The sequence below is a fragment of the Pongo pygmaeus genome, chromosome 12 (genome assembly GCF_028885625.2).
Source record: "Pongo pygmaeus isolate AG05252 chromosome 12, NHGRI_mPonPyg2-v2.0_pri, whole genome shotgun sequence".
NCBI lineage: Eukaryota > Metazoa > Chordata > Mammalia > Primates > Hominidae > Pongo > Pongo pygmaeus.
Window position 1 is genome coordinate 33,701,618 of NC_072385.2, and position 15,374 is coordinate 33,716,991.

The following is a 15,374-nucleotide window of genomic DNA, read 5'->3' on the forward strand; positions in this document are numbered from 1 at the left end:
ATAAAGACACAAGGTACCAGAATCTCTGGAACACAGCTTAAGCAGTGTTAAGGGGAAATTTATAGCACTAAATGCCCACATCAGAAAGTGAGAAATATCTAAAATCGGCACACTAACATCACAATTAAAATAACTAGAGAAGCAAGAGCAAACAAATTCAAAAGCCAGCAGAAGACAAGAAATAACTAATATCAGAGCAGAACTGAAGGAGATAGGGACACCAAAAACCCTTCAAAAAAATCAGGGAATCCAGGAACAGGTTTTTTGAAAAGATTAACAAAATAGATAGGCTGCTAGCCAGACTAATAAAGAAGAAAAGGGAAAAATCAAATAGACACAATAAAAAATAATAAAGGGAATATCACCACTGATCCCACAGAAATACAAAATACCATCAGAGAATACTATAAACACCTCTATGCAAATAAACTAGAAAATCTAGAAGAAATGGATAAATTCCTGTTCACATACACACTCCCAAGACTAAACCAGGAAGAAGTCAAACCCCTAAGCAGATCAAAAACAAGTTCTGAAATTGAGGCAGTAATTAATAGCCTACCAACAAAAAAAGCCCAGGACCAGTCGGATTCACAGCCGAACTCTATCAGGGTACAAAGAGGAGCTGGTACCATTCCTTCTGAAACTATTCCAAACAATAGAAAAAGATAGACTCCTCCATAACTCATTTTATGAGGCCAGCATCACTCTGATACCAAAACCTGGCAGAGACACAACAAAAAAAGAAATCTTCAGGTCAATATCCTTGATGAACATGGATGCAGAAATCCTCAATAAAATACTTGCAAACCGAATCCAGCAGCACATCAAAAAGCTTATCCACCACAGTCAAGCTGGCTTCATCCCTGAGATGCAAGGCTGGTTCAACATACGCAAATCAATAAACATAATCCATCATATTAACAGAACTAATGACAAAAACCACATGATTATCGAAATAGATGCAGAAAAGGCCTTCAATAAAATTCAACATGCCTTCACACTAAAAACACTCAATATACTAGTTATTGATGGGACATATTTCAAAATAATAAGAGCTATTTATGACAAACCCATAGCCAATATCATACTGAATGGTCAAAAGGTAGAAGCATTCCCTTTAAAAACCAGCACAAGACAAGGATGCCCTTTCTCACCACTCCCATTCAACATAGAATTGGAAGTTCTGACCAGGGCAATCAGGCAAGAGAAAGAAATAAAGAGTATTCAAGTAGGAAAAGAGGAACTCAAATTGTCTCTGTTTGCAGCTGACATGATTGTATATTTTGAAAATCCCATCCTCTCAGCCCAAAAACTCCTAATAAGCAACTTCAGCCAAGTCTCAGGATACAAAATTAATGTCCAAAAATCACAAGCATTCCTATACACCAATAATAGACAGAGAGCCGAATCATGAGTGAACTCCCATTCACAATTGCTACAAAGAAAATAAAATAGGAATACAACTTACAAAGGACATGAAGGACCTCTTCAAGAGAACTATAAACTACTACTCAAGGAAATAAGAGAGGACACAAATAAATGGAAGAAAATTCCATGCTCATGTATAGGAAGAATCAGTATCATGAAAATGTCTATACTGCCCAAAGTAATTTATAGATTCAATGCTCTCCCCATCAAGCTACCATTGACTTTCTTCAGAGAACTGGAAAAAACTACTTTAAATTTCATATGGAAACAAAAAAAGCTGTATAGACAAGACAATCCTCAGCAAAAAGAACAAAGCTGGAGGCATTACACTACCTGACTTCAAACTATGCTACAAGGCTACAGTAATCAAAACAGCATGGTACTGATACCAAAACAGGTATATAAACCAGTGGAACAGAACAGAGGCCTCAGAAATAACACCACACACCCACAACCATCTGATCTTCAACAACCCTGACAAAAACAAGTAATGGGGAAAGGATTCCCTATTTAATAAATGGTGCTGGGAAAACTGGCTAGCCATATGCAGAAAACTGAAACTGGACCCCTTTCTTACACCTTATACAAAAATTAACTCAAGATGGATTAAAGGCTTAAGTGTAAAACCTAAAACCATAAAAACTCTAGAAGAAAACCTAGGCAATGCCCTTCAGGACACAGGCATGGGCAAAAACTTCATGACTAAAACACCAAAAGCAATTGCAACAAAAGCCAAAATTGACAAATGGAATCTAATTAAACTAAAGAGCTTCCACACAGCAAAAGAAACTATCATCAGAGTGAACAAGCAACCTACAGAATGGGAGAAAATTTTTGCAATCTATCCATCTGACAAAGGTCTATTACCCAGAATCCATAAGGAACTTAAACAAATTTACAAGAAAAAAACAAACAACCCCATCAAAAAGTCGGCAAAGGATATGAACAGATGCTTCTCAAAGAAGACATTTATGCGGCCAACAAACATGAAAAAAAGCTCATCATCACTGGTCATTAGAGAAATGCAAATCAAAACCACGAGATACCATCTCACACCAGTTAGAATGGTGATCATTAAAAAGTTAGGAAACAACAGATGCTGGAGAGGATGTGGAGAAATAGGAAAGCTTTTACACTGTCAGTGGGAGTATGAATTAGTTCAACCATTGTGGAAGACAGTGTGGTGATTCCTCAAGGATCTAGAACCAGAATTACCATTTGACTCAGCAATCCCATTACTGGGTATATACCCAAAGGATTATAAATCATTGTACTATAAAGAGACATGCACACGTGTGTTTCTTGCATGCAGCGCTATTCACCTATTCACAATAGCAAAGACTCCTAACCAACCCAAATGTCCATCAATGATAGACTGGATAAAGAAAATGTGGCACATATACACCATTGAATACTATGCAGCCATAAAAAAGAATGAGTTCATGTCCTTTGCAGGGACATGGATGAAGCTGGAAACCATCATTCTCAGCAAATTAACACAGGAACAGAAAATCAAACACTGCATGTTATTGTTCATAAGTGGGTGTTGAACAATGAGAACACATGGACACAAGGAGGGGAACATTACACATTGGGGCCTGTCAGGGAGGTGGGGGCAAGAGGAAGGACAGCATTAAGACAAATACCTAAGTAGGGCTTAAAACCTAGATGATGGGTTGATGGGTGCAGCAAACCACTATGACACATATATACCTATGTAACAAACTTGCACCTTCTGCACATGTATCTCGGAAATTAAAGTAAAATAAAAAATAATAAAAAAGAATTATTTTCTGTTTTTGTAGATTATTTTTGTTTAATGTTAAACTCTTTGACCTTCGTGGAATTTTCCACAGTTGTGGAAGTAAAAAGAAACCTGTAGTAGGTATGTGTTTGCTATTTCTATCTGCCTGTTCCTATAACACTGGTTAAATTATGCTTTCTTTCCTTGTTGTTGTACAGCTCCTTACTTTATATGACCTTCATGTACCTCTGTACCTCACTGTGTGGATTTACTATTTTATCCCTGACATCCATTATGGGGTTAATAAGAACATATGGTGGTGTGTTTAGCAGTGGTATGGGGGAGTGTTTAGCAGTGGTGTGGGGGGGGCATCATACTCTGAGAAGTGATGGCTCTTCTCTAGTGCTCCCTGGAAATCGTCTGCCATTTCTTCTAGCTAAATCATGCTGTCAATTTGTTAAAGCTCCATGGTATTTTTAAAGGATTTCTGATTGGCGTTTACCATCTTGAGTTTCTCTCTTAAAATTTTCTGCCTTTCTTTTGCTTTCCATCTCAGTAAATAACCCCATTCTACCCATTTGTTTGAACCCCAAACTATGGATTCATCCCTGATCATCTGTCTCACATCCTTCATCCAGGCCAGCAGCACACTCTGTTGGAGCACCTGTTACAATACACCCCCCATCGCCCTCCTGTCATACTCACCACCACTTTAATGGTTGGAAGCCACTCTCAGCCCTCTCCTGGATTGCTGAAAAAGACTCCTCACTGACCTGCCTGCTTCTGGTTTTCAAAGGCAGCAGTGTTTTTCAACAGCGGGAACCTGGTCATGACATTCCTCTGCTCAAAAGCCTCTCAGGAAATAACCAAAGTCTGTCCCAGGGCCACAGGCTCTGCAGGCTCTAGCATTTTTCTGTCCCTCTGTCCTCATTTCTTACCTTGTTCTGCTTCATTCTCCGAGCTCCAGCCAGAGCAACCTCTTTGCTCAAGGTGCTCCCAACTCAGGGCTTGTCCCCTTGTTCTTTTCTTCCCTGCTCTGGAAAGTTCTTTCACTATTCAGGGCTTCACTTCATTCAGGGCTTTGTTCAGGTGTCACTCACCAATGAGGCTTCCCTGAGCACATTGATACAAAATATCCTTCAAGAGGATTCTCTCATCAATCAAAAGGATCCTCTCTGCTTTTGTCTGCAGTGCTCATCACTGCGTGCTACTGTGTCTTTATTGGCTGACTGACTTATTTTCTGTCTCCCACACTAGCCTGCAGCTCTCCAGTGCAGAGGTTTTGTTTAACACATTGCTACACCCCAGCACCTGAGGTCTCAATAAATGCATAATGAATGACAAAAATGATTGAATGAGGCTGGTAATTTTTATGGCTTCCTCTTTTTCTCGATCATATGTAATGCCTTAATATTCTTGATGTATAAAGCTTTTCTTGAATTTTCTAATATTATGTGCTATCTGCAAAAGATATGGGTTTTTGTTGTTGTTATATGTAGGAGTTCTTTTTTTATTGCTAAATAGTCACATTCTGTCATTTGCCTCTCCTTGTTCTGGCTGGCTTTTTCCAGACTCTATGGGACCAAGCATGGGTCCATTTGAAAGTTGGGCTGTTCCTAAATGTTTTAGTCAACATTTTAAAAGAAAATGTTAACTAAAGAAAACATACTTATTTTCACTAGTGGTTAATCACATCGGTTTGGTTTAACTCATTGGCCAGTCTTGATCTGCTTTCTTCCAAATCCAATCTCTGGTTCTTTTGTTTCTTGGGAGAGACTTCTCCCTGTCACTCCATGGGCAGAAGACAGGGTGGTTCTGAGGTTTCTTCACTAGCTCCCACATGCTCAGAGAACAGAGGCAGCTCTTCAGAGATACGGCTTCTTCCTGTTGGCTTAGCCCTCCCCTCTGCTCCCCTGCAGCCCAAGCACCTTGTAACCAGGCCAGTCATGCACCTCTTTCCCATGGCGCCCAGCCTTTCCTCAAACCTGTGCTTGGCTTCCTTCTCCTTGGAATGGGAAAATCCACATGCAGCAATCTTAATGCCACCTCTTCCATGAAGTCTTCTTGAGTCTCTGCTTCTGAGTGAACCCTCACACCCCCACTTCTCATCTCCTTTTTAATAGCATTTATCACTTTCCATCTTGTATTATAACGATTTGTGCCCTTCTCTTATCTTCTGTGCCAACAAGCTGAAAATATTACTATCTGGTCCTTAACAGAAAAGTCTTGGCCAACCACTGGACTATACAGTAGGTTGTACTTTCAGTAGCTTGTGGACAGCCTTGTAAAAGTCATCCAAAAATTCCTTTGCTTTTTTTTCCCCTAATAACTGATACATTTGTCAATGACTGATACATTTTTTCCCCAATAACTGATATATTTCTTGATAATATCAGGTAGGATGATGATTCCAAGAAAGCAAATTTTCTCTATTCAAGTTCATTTCTTCTTCAAGAAATACTTGGGGGAGGAAAAGCCATAAATGCATGCACATTTCTAATGTTTTATTTATTTTATTCTGTGAATAATGAAATTTAAGAAGCCTTCTTTTGTTTGTTGTCACTAATTACTTAGCTGATGAGTTTTACTTTGGTAGTTCATCAAAGCACAGACACCTGCCCAGAAAATCTTTTATGCCATCAGAGAGCATGTTACACAACACAGTTTCTCTGCTTATGTTCACCAAAAAGCACCGAACTAAGATTTTGTGTGACCACCCTTCATTTAATCTCTTCTTGCCAATGAAACAATTTGGCAAACTCAGTAACTGCTGTCCTACTTTAAGAAAGGGTCATTCAGGTCAATTCTGAATGACCCGAGTACTCATAAAAGAAAGGAGTACAGATTTGAACACATGAAACTGTCTTATTTTTTTCAACAAGCGTCCCTGGGTTTGTTGCTGTTCCTTTCTGCAGCAACAAAATTCCCCTGGATTTTCCTCTGCCTCGCTTCTTCCATGCCTCCTTTGGCACACTGTTCTGGTTGGTCTTCATTCTAACTGCATCCTGCATTTATTTTGCCGTGTTTTATTTGCTGCTTCTTGGTTGTTTCTGCTTGCCCGAGTTTCTGGTCAGGATCAGTCTCATTGCCTGAGCATGGCAGGCGCGTTAGCCTCTGTGATACATTTCGGCAGTTTCTGTTCCTTCCTTTTTCTCTTTTCCCTAGCTTTCTATTCTCCAACCTTAGGAATGAGAATATCCTTTTGATACAGCAAGAAGAGCAGCACCCCATGTGAAAGCATGGGTCTCTGAGGCTGCTGGGTCAGTGAAAGGAAAGAAAAAGGTGAAAGAGGAAATGGGAGCCTCCAAAACCAGTCGTCATCCATTTTCCTGTTTGTCTCCATGGATCCTGTGGCTTCTGTGCATTTCTTTAAAACTGTTTTCTCTTGCCTTCTTACATATAGGAAGGGAAGACAACTAAAATTTGGAGGGATTTGTGATGTTAGAGGCACAGTGGTAAGTACCGTGCAGTTGACTGCCTGGTTATAGGTACAGTTTTTTACCCAGCAGGTGCATTTGTGTCTGTTTCACAGATGAGTAGGTGGGGCCTGGGCATGTTAGGAACCTTTCCACAATCACAGGCAGAGAGTGGGAGGGCTGGGTTTCGAGTAAGGGGGCAGTCCTCCGATGGCACACTGCAGGCCCATGGCAGAAACCTCCAGATTGCTACCGCGTTAAGGAAAGGAGGTGATTGCATTTGGATATTAGGGGACTGGAGATGCTGCTGTTGGCTGACTCTTATCACACAGTAGCAGGTGCACATAGAAGCAGGAGTCAGCTTAGGGGAACAGAGGCATGGTTTTCAGGGAACTTTTTTATTTCCTCATTTATCAATGAGGTCAGTGGGCTTGCCAGAGGTCGTAGGTAAAGAGCAGCTGCACCCACTGAATACATTTAGTTCCCACAAATTACTGGAGCCTTCTGTAGTATGAATATCAAAATAAAGCTAGATTTGAATGCTCAACATACAGATGATCACTTTATTATTTAACAGTTCTTTAAACATTTTCAAATTTTTACAGTTATATTGATTTGGCTCACAAAATGTTTAGTGCTATGGTTTTAGTCCTGTTTGTAAACTCTTAGGATTTACTTACTAAAACTTCTGTGACTGTAAGTATCTAAGGACTTATTCTATCACTTTAATAGTCATTTATCACTTAACAAAGGGGATACATTCTGCGAAACGCATCTTTAGGCGATTTTCTCATTGTGTGAACATCATAGGGTGTGCTTACACAAACCTAGGTGGTACAGCTTACCACACACCTAGCCTATGATGTATATGATGTCATCTACCAGCCTATTGCTCCTAGTCTACAAACTGTGCAGCATGTTACTGTACTGAATACTGTAGGTATTTGTAACACAACAACAATTATTTATGTATTTAAACAGATCTAGACATAGAAAAGGCATCATAAAAATGTAGTATAAAGGATTAAAAGTGGTCCACCTGTATAAGGCACTTACCGTAAATGGAGTTTGCAGGACGGGAGATTGCTCTGGGTGAGTCAGTGAGTGGTGAGTGAATGTGAACTCCTAGACATTACTGCACACTACTGTAGACTTCATAAACTCTGTACATTATGCTAAATTTATTTAAAAATGGCTTTTTTGTAATAACACTTAGCTTGAAACACAAACACATTGTACAGTACAGCAACACAAAAATGTTTTCTTTCTTTATACCCTTATTCTTTTTTTTTTTTTTGGAGTTCAACTTCCGTCTCCTGGATTCAAGCGATTCTCCAGCCTCAGCCTCCCAAGTAGCTGGGATTACAGGCACCCGCACCACACCCAGCTAATTTTTGTATTTTTACTAGAGATGGGTTTTCACCATGTTGGCCAAGCTGGTCTCAAACTCCTGACCTCAGATGATTCACCTGCCTCAGCCTCCCACAATGCTGGGATTACAGGTGTGAGTCACCGCGCCTGGCCTATACCCTTATTCTATAAGCTTTGTAAATTAAAAAATAGTTTGTTGATATTTAAACTTTTTTGTTAAAAACAAGACATAAACATACACATCAGCCTAAGTCTACATAGGGTCAGGATCACAAAGGCATCACTAGGCAACAGGAATTTTTCAGCTCCATGATAGTTTTGTGGAACCACCATCATATATGTGGTCAATTGTTCACTGAAACATTGAATGTGGTGAATGACTGTATTATCTTTCTATAATTCAGATAAATTTCTGTCCTACTCTGTTCCTGTTGCTATATAACAGAAGACCACAATTGGATAATTTATAAAGAACATTTACGTTTTCACAGTTCCAGAGTCTGGGCAGTCTAAGCTCAGGGCACTGGCATTTGGTGTCTGGTGAGTGCCTTCTTGTTTCAGCCTCACATGGCAGAAGGCAGAAGGCATGTGAGAGCAGAAGAGCAAACCAACCAGCAATGCTGTGAGAAGCCTCTGTTGTAAGGGCCTTCAACCCACCAATGAGGAAGGAGCCCTCATGGCCTAATCACCCCTTAAAGGCTCCACCTCTTAAGGCTATCATGTTGGCAACACCTGAGTTTTAGAGGGGGGACTGCCAAAGCGTAGCATTCTCATATTCTGCTTTAGTTCTAAAATGTATTGAATGCCTGAAGGATGACTGCTGTTGTCTTGCAAATAAGTGCTCTCCAAACTTAAGCTCTGTCCAGTGACCTTCGTGTGTTATCACTTTCCAGGTTGCCTCCACGTGCTGGCCCAACTCACATCTCTCTCCTCTTTCCCTACAGGCCTCCTCTTAACATGTTCTCCATTTTAAAGCCACAATGGGCTCTACCATGAATTAAGAAGTGGATATTTCCCACCATTTTTCCATTTACTAGAGAAGCCCCTTTATGGCTCTGTTTAATGTCTGTCTTTTAAGCCCTGCCCAGATATTGCCCTGCTCTGGGTCTTCCTAAGCAGACTTCCTCTTCCTCTGTTTCCATAGCACTTGGCTGGGGCTTGACCACACTTTGCCTTGTATTAGAGTAAGTCATAAATACATTTTGAGAGCTTGATTGGGAAGTATTTGAGATTAGAAATCATGGCGCGTTTATGCCCCTCATAGAGTAGTTACTTGAGGCATCCCGACGAATTGATTGGGTTGTCTCTGAAGGAGCAAACGTCTCAAATATTAAACCTATTCAGTGTTCCAAATGCAAGAATCAGACATTAAAAATAAATAAATTGCCAATGTTTCTGAATGCCACAGATGAGAGTAGTAATCTAAAGATGGGCTGTGACCCAACCACCTTGATAATAAGACCCTGGATCTCTTTCAGCTTCAATTCCCGCTTACATTTTTACAAAGCATGAAAATAACTGCCTTGCCTACTCATTAGGGTTTTTATGAGGATGAAATGAAATGTCACATCTGAAAATGTTTTAGAAATCACTGAATTGTTTCAAATATAAAATTGCACCGGGCGCAGTTACTCATGCCTGTAATCCCAGAAGTTTGAGGGGCCGAGGCGGGTGGATCACCTGAGGTCAGAAGTTCGAGACCAGCCTGGCCAACATGGCAAAACCCCGTCTCTATTAAAAATACAAAAATCAGCGAGGCATGGTGGTGCATGCCTATAATCCCAGCTACTCGGGAGGCTGAGGCAAGGATAATTGCTTGAACCCGGGAGGCAGAGGTTGCAGTGAGCCAAGATTGCGCCACTGCACTCCAGCCTGGGTGACAGAGCAAGACTCCATGTCAAAAAAATAAAAATAAAATAATAATAATAAAATTGTGTTATTTCATTTCCACAGTTCCAATATTGAAGAAAATCTCAGTAGGGGTTTAGAAAAAATAAAATCTGTACGATGTAGATAATGTGTACCTATAGCACTCCAATTTTAATGTAACATTAATTTTTTGTCTACATGTGCTTCATGAATAGTTTTAAGGGAAATCTCTGGTTTGCTTTGTAATCTGGGAAGCCATTGTAAAGACAGTGATACTGACTTGGGAGATGGTGAAATAGGACCCACTGGTTCTATCAAAGGGAACCAATTTCCTGTCTCCAAAATTCCTCCATAACCCAAGTTTTGTGTTTTTATTTTTTCCTTACCAGGCTTCCATCTGTATCACAAGTTGCCCACAATAGTGCCTGAGAGCTGCCTTCTTATAATGGTTGGACTTCTACTAGGCGGGATTATTTTTGGTGTTGATGAGAAGTCTCCCCCTGCAATGAAGACTGATGTGTTTTTCTTGTACCTCCTCCCACCCATCGTGCTGGATGCCGGCTATTTCATGCCCACTCGCCCATTCTTTGAAAACATTGGCACCATTTTCTGGTATGCTGTGGTAGGGACACTTTGGAATTCCATTGGCATTGGTGTGTCTTTGTTTGGTATCTGCCAGATCGAAGCATTCGGCCTCAGCGACATCACTTTGCTCCAGAACCTGCTGTTTGGCAGTTTAATCTCAGCTGTGGATCCTGTGGCTGTGCTTGCTGTCTTTGAGAACATTCACGTCAATGAGCAGCTCTACATCCTGGTCTTTGGAGAGTCCCTGCTGAATGATGCGGTAACAGTGGTGAGTCACATTCACGCTGCATGACTCCAATAGGTGGGGGCTGCCCAGCTACCTGCGGTGGCTCTCTGCACCTCAACTGGCAGGGGCAAGACCCGGCACACAGGGTGGTTTCATGAGCAGTTGCCCAAGGCCCTTCACTTGGTTTAATGCTCTGACGTCACTGTCTTGTAATTCTTAATACTTTTAAACTCATTATTTATAATTTATTTTTTATCATAAAACTGTCTCCTCAGTCTCATTTTGCACGAGGCCCTGCAAAATATGTAGCTGGTCTGTGCTGACAAGGCCCTGTTCATGCCAGAGGAACATATGATTTTGGCCTTTGCAACTCTGATGATGTATCATTTTGGCATTTTCAAAAATGATGGTCTTCAATCATAACTTAAAAGACTTCAGATCCCAGAGTTCTTTGTGAGAAGTAATACTGTCAGTATCCAATGTATATAATACAGCTGAAATGATACCTGCTAAGTGGCATTCTCTATCTGGGGATGCTTTAGTTATCATGTTAATGATTTTATGGAAAGTTTTTGTCACACGCTCACTGCTCACTTTCTGTTACTATTCAACCAGCACATTTCTGGCCTTCATCACCTTCTCATAAATGAGTATTTACTCAGAAGGCACAAATTATTTGTAACTCTGTCTTAGATTACCTGTAATTAGAGTCAGGGGCTGTTATGATCTTAAGGTTAGCAGAATTTACTTCTACCCTGCCTTCTGAACACAGGCAAGGGTTGAGAGAAGGGATGAGAAAGCCTCTCCTTTTACCCACACACCTCCAAAGAGCTCTGTGTCCACCAGTTAAAGACACTCCAGTGATGCTCGACTGATAAATCAGTTAGGGAGCACTGATGATGCTGTTTTCTGTTAGCCACACCTCGGTAGTAGTAAAGGTGACAGTAATGATAGCCACTAACTTGTGAATTCTCCCTCTGTGTTCAGGTCTCTATGACAAATTATGAAACAGGCATTCCTCCCATTATTCAGATAAGAAAAGTGAGGCAGAAAAAGATTGTGTTTAAAGGACTTAATTTTTAATTCCCTCTCCATTTGCTCTTATCATTAAAATGCCATTCCTGACTCATTTAAAAGTCTACATAGTAGGCTGGGTGCAGAGACTCATGCCTATAATACCAGCACTTTGGGAGGCTGAGGCAGGCAGATCACTTAAAGGTCAGGAGTTCGAGACAAGCCTGGCCAACATGGTGAAACCCTGTCTCTACTAAAAATACAAAAAAAAAAAAAAAAAAGAATTAGCTGGGCGTGGTGGTGAGGGCCTGTTATCCCAGCTATTTGGGAAGCTGAAGTGAGAGGGTCGCTTGGGCCAGGGAGGCAGAGATTGCAATGAGCCGAGATCATGCCACTGCATTCCAGCCTGAGCAACAGAGTGAGACTCCATCTCAATAGTAATAATAATAATAAAATAAAAGCCTACATAGAAACTGATTTATTCTCTGTTAGCCTGTATTCTACTGCAAAAGCAAATCCTCAGAATGAATAAAATATCATCTCTAAGGGCATCCATTAACTTCATGTGAACATTATTATACAGAAGATAATTTATCGATCAAAATTCATAGTATAGATATTTTAAGACAGCTAAGTTACCTCACTTAAGTAACAAAATCCACTTCATATATTCCATTATTCATGAACTGAGTAGTCATTAACTTACCGATATTAAATTTTAACTGGGAAACTGCCATAATAGTAGAGACATTTTATAACTCATTCTAATTTCCAGAGGCAGAAGGCATGAAGTTTTCCATTCTGACTTATGCTCGATATGTAAATTTTACCCTGTTGAGGAAGACTGCAGACATTTGAATGGGAATTCCTGGAGTAAGTCTATTTAGTGCAAAGGGAACTTTACAGAGAAATAAGAGTGCCTGTTGCAGTCCTTCTAGGGCAGCTCAGTAGAGTCAAATTAGTTTCAGAATGACACACTAGGCCTCCACACTGCTTTCCTACCTCTGATCAAATTTTTATTCAGACATCTCAGTGGTCCATTCTTTTTTTTTTTTATTATATTTTAAGTTTTAGGGTACATGTGTACAACGTGCAGGTTTGTTACATATGTATACATGTGCCATGTTGGTGTGCTGCACCCATTAACTCGCCATTTAACATTAGATATATCTCCTCATGCTATCCCTCCCCACTCCCCCCACCCCACAACAGGCTCCAGTGTGTGATGTTCCCCTTCCTGTGTCCATGTGTTCTCATTGTTCAATTCCCACCTATGAGTGAGAACATGTGGTGTTTGGCTTTTTGTCCTTGCAATAGTTTGCTGACAATGATGGTTTCCAGCTTCAGTGGTCCATTCTTTGAGTTTGTCCTGAATCAGATCTCAGGATAGGGTCTGGCTAAGTCACTGTTTAGAGTATGCAAAGGTAGCAGGCCATCCAAACGCACACCCTGTGCTTCCTCTCAGGAGGCACAGAGGCACAACTGTGGTTTTATGGAGAGAAAGGGAGGGCTGACCCAGGGAAGGCAGGCGGCCAAAGTGAGAGCTTGTCACTCCACTCAGAAGGAGGGCACAGACAGGGCAAGGCCCTGGCTGGTGCTTTGAGGTGGAAGCTCTTATCAAGGAATGGCCAGAGCCTGTCAGTCAGAACCACTGTCGTGGTTTCATATCTAAGGGCCTCCCTTGGTAACTTACTTGCCCTGGCTGAGAGTCCATGGACCCTCAAAGCCAGAACCACAAGATATCAGGGCGTGCCCACAGGTTTGCCAAAGAATAAACTACTAGACATTTCTCTCGCTGAATTGTCTGAGTCCTGTACCGAATTGAGCGTGTGTTAAGAATAATTAGAACAATGGTGTCAAAAATTCTAATTTTATCTCCTAGTCAGGTACCTTCAAAGAATAGAGGTGGAGATGTTTTATGGAAGATTCTTTGATTCATTCATTCAGGCTTATCCGTAGGAGAGGTTAAAGGAACTCACGGACTTTGGAAAGGTATTAAAAATATGGGCCATGATGCATACGGCAAAAACTATGAGTCACTAGGAGTTGCAGATAGAAGAATAGGGGTTAGTTTAAGGAACTCACGGACTTTGGAAAGGTATTAAAAATATGGACCATGATGCCTATGGCAAAAACGATGAGTCATTAGGAGTTGCAGATAGAAGAATAGGGGTTAGTTTAAGGAACTCACGGACTTTGGAAAGGTATTAAAAATAAGGACCATGATGCCTATGGCAAAAATGATGAGTCACTAGGAGTTGCAGATAGAAGAATAGAGGTTAATCAGAGAAAATTCATTGTCACAGTATATAATCTCGAGGATGGGTAACATGGTAGGTTAGTGCCATTAACTCCTTTCCCAAATTATGATAAATTCAACACTGAGCTTGAAAAGCTGAAGTGAAGAAAGCTTAGCATGAAAATGTCTCAAAGCAAGAGAAATGGATTGTATAAATTGCAGATCAAACACTTCATGCTATTGTACAAGGCTGTAGTAGCTACAATAACTGTACAATAACTAGAAGCAACTAAAGACATGACAATTGAAAAAAATAAAGGTGTGGTTTTTAAATAGGATTGTTGTGTTTTCCGTTAGAATAAATGTTGCGTGAAAACTTTCCAAAATTTCCCTATTAGGCAAAGATTTTTCAGGTTATTTCTAGAACATGTTAATGCAGCCGCTGAATATTCCAATAAATTTTCCAAGAAGACTTAAAGAGTTTCCTCCATCTGCTCATAACCAGGCTTGGTTAAGGAGAGCTGGCTCTGTAGACAGAAGCCAGTAATGGACCCCAGAGGCCCGGTCACTGTGTGCTGTGGAGTGGAAAGTAACTTTAGGAAGATGGAGGGTAAGCAGTGAACACTTGGATCTTAATTTTGATTTTGCAAACAGCAGAATAGTTCTAAAATTTCGTATGCAAAATGATTATCCTGTATGTTTCATACAGGAAGAAATTACCTGAACATTTTTTTTTTTTCTGAAACAGAGCCATTCTGATAGACAACTGTATTTGTATAATTTGCACCCTTGCTTTATATGATTTCACAGAATTAGTGTACTTTTAAAATCAAAGTTCAAAGTTCATAACTCCTAATGTTTATATATATATATATGTTTGCTATTTAAAAATATCATTAAGCAGTATAGCTTTGATTATTTGAAAGATTTCAAAGCTGTCAAATTAGCCCATGACAGAATTTAGTACAAAGGTATCACTGACATTTTAATCTAAGAATACAAGTGTCAAGGGGAGACCAACTTTGCACCAACTCACTAGAGGCATTTGTAGCCCACATACATAATATATACACATAACACATATACCTATATAAATTAAAATTCTAAAACACTTTTCGGCATGATTCCCTCATAATACAATTAAAGGATTTAACTGGAATGAACTAAGTATGTGGTTTTGGCCAGTTGTAACCAGAAGAATTTTATCTCGTGCTGATCACTAACTAGGTATCAGGTTCAGTGTAAAACAGGTGGGAGGTTGTGGAAAGCTTTCTGGTTGTTAAGGTAACGCTTCTACCTGAGATATTAGCTCTGACACTGCCGTGGCATCTCAGGCAGGAGAAGGATCAAAATGGAGCTTTGGCCCAATGTGCTGAGAGTACAGTGCCTGTGACCCATCTTAACTCTTTGCAGAGTCTAAGGGGGGATTTAAGACAGGCTGTACCTTTGATAGATTTCATGCATTAAGTTGCCAGGAAAATA

The 15,374-nt window shown here is 40.3% G+C and overlaps 1 protein-coding gene across 2 annotated transcripts in view; it reads left to right on the forward strand.

The window, feature by feature from the left end:
• The window catches only part of SLC9A2 (solute carrier family 9 member A2), a 101,037-nt gene that overhangs the window by 27,669 nt on the left and 57,994 nt on the right, over nucleotides 1–15,374 (forward strand). For both annotated transcript variants that reach the window (XM_054475197.2, XM_054475198.2), the window contains exon 2: nucleotides 10,218–10,681. In XM_054475197.2, coding sequence (XP_054331172.1) covers nucleotides 10,218–10,681 — 464 coding nt within the window. The remainder of the gene's footprint in view (nucleotides 1–10,217; nucleotides 10,682–15,374) is intronic.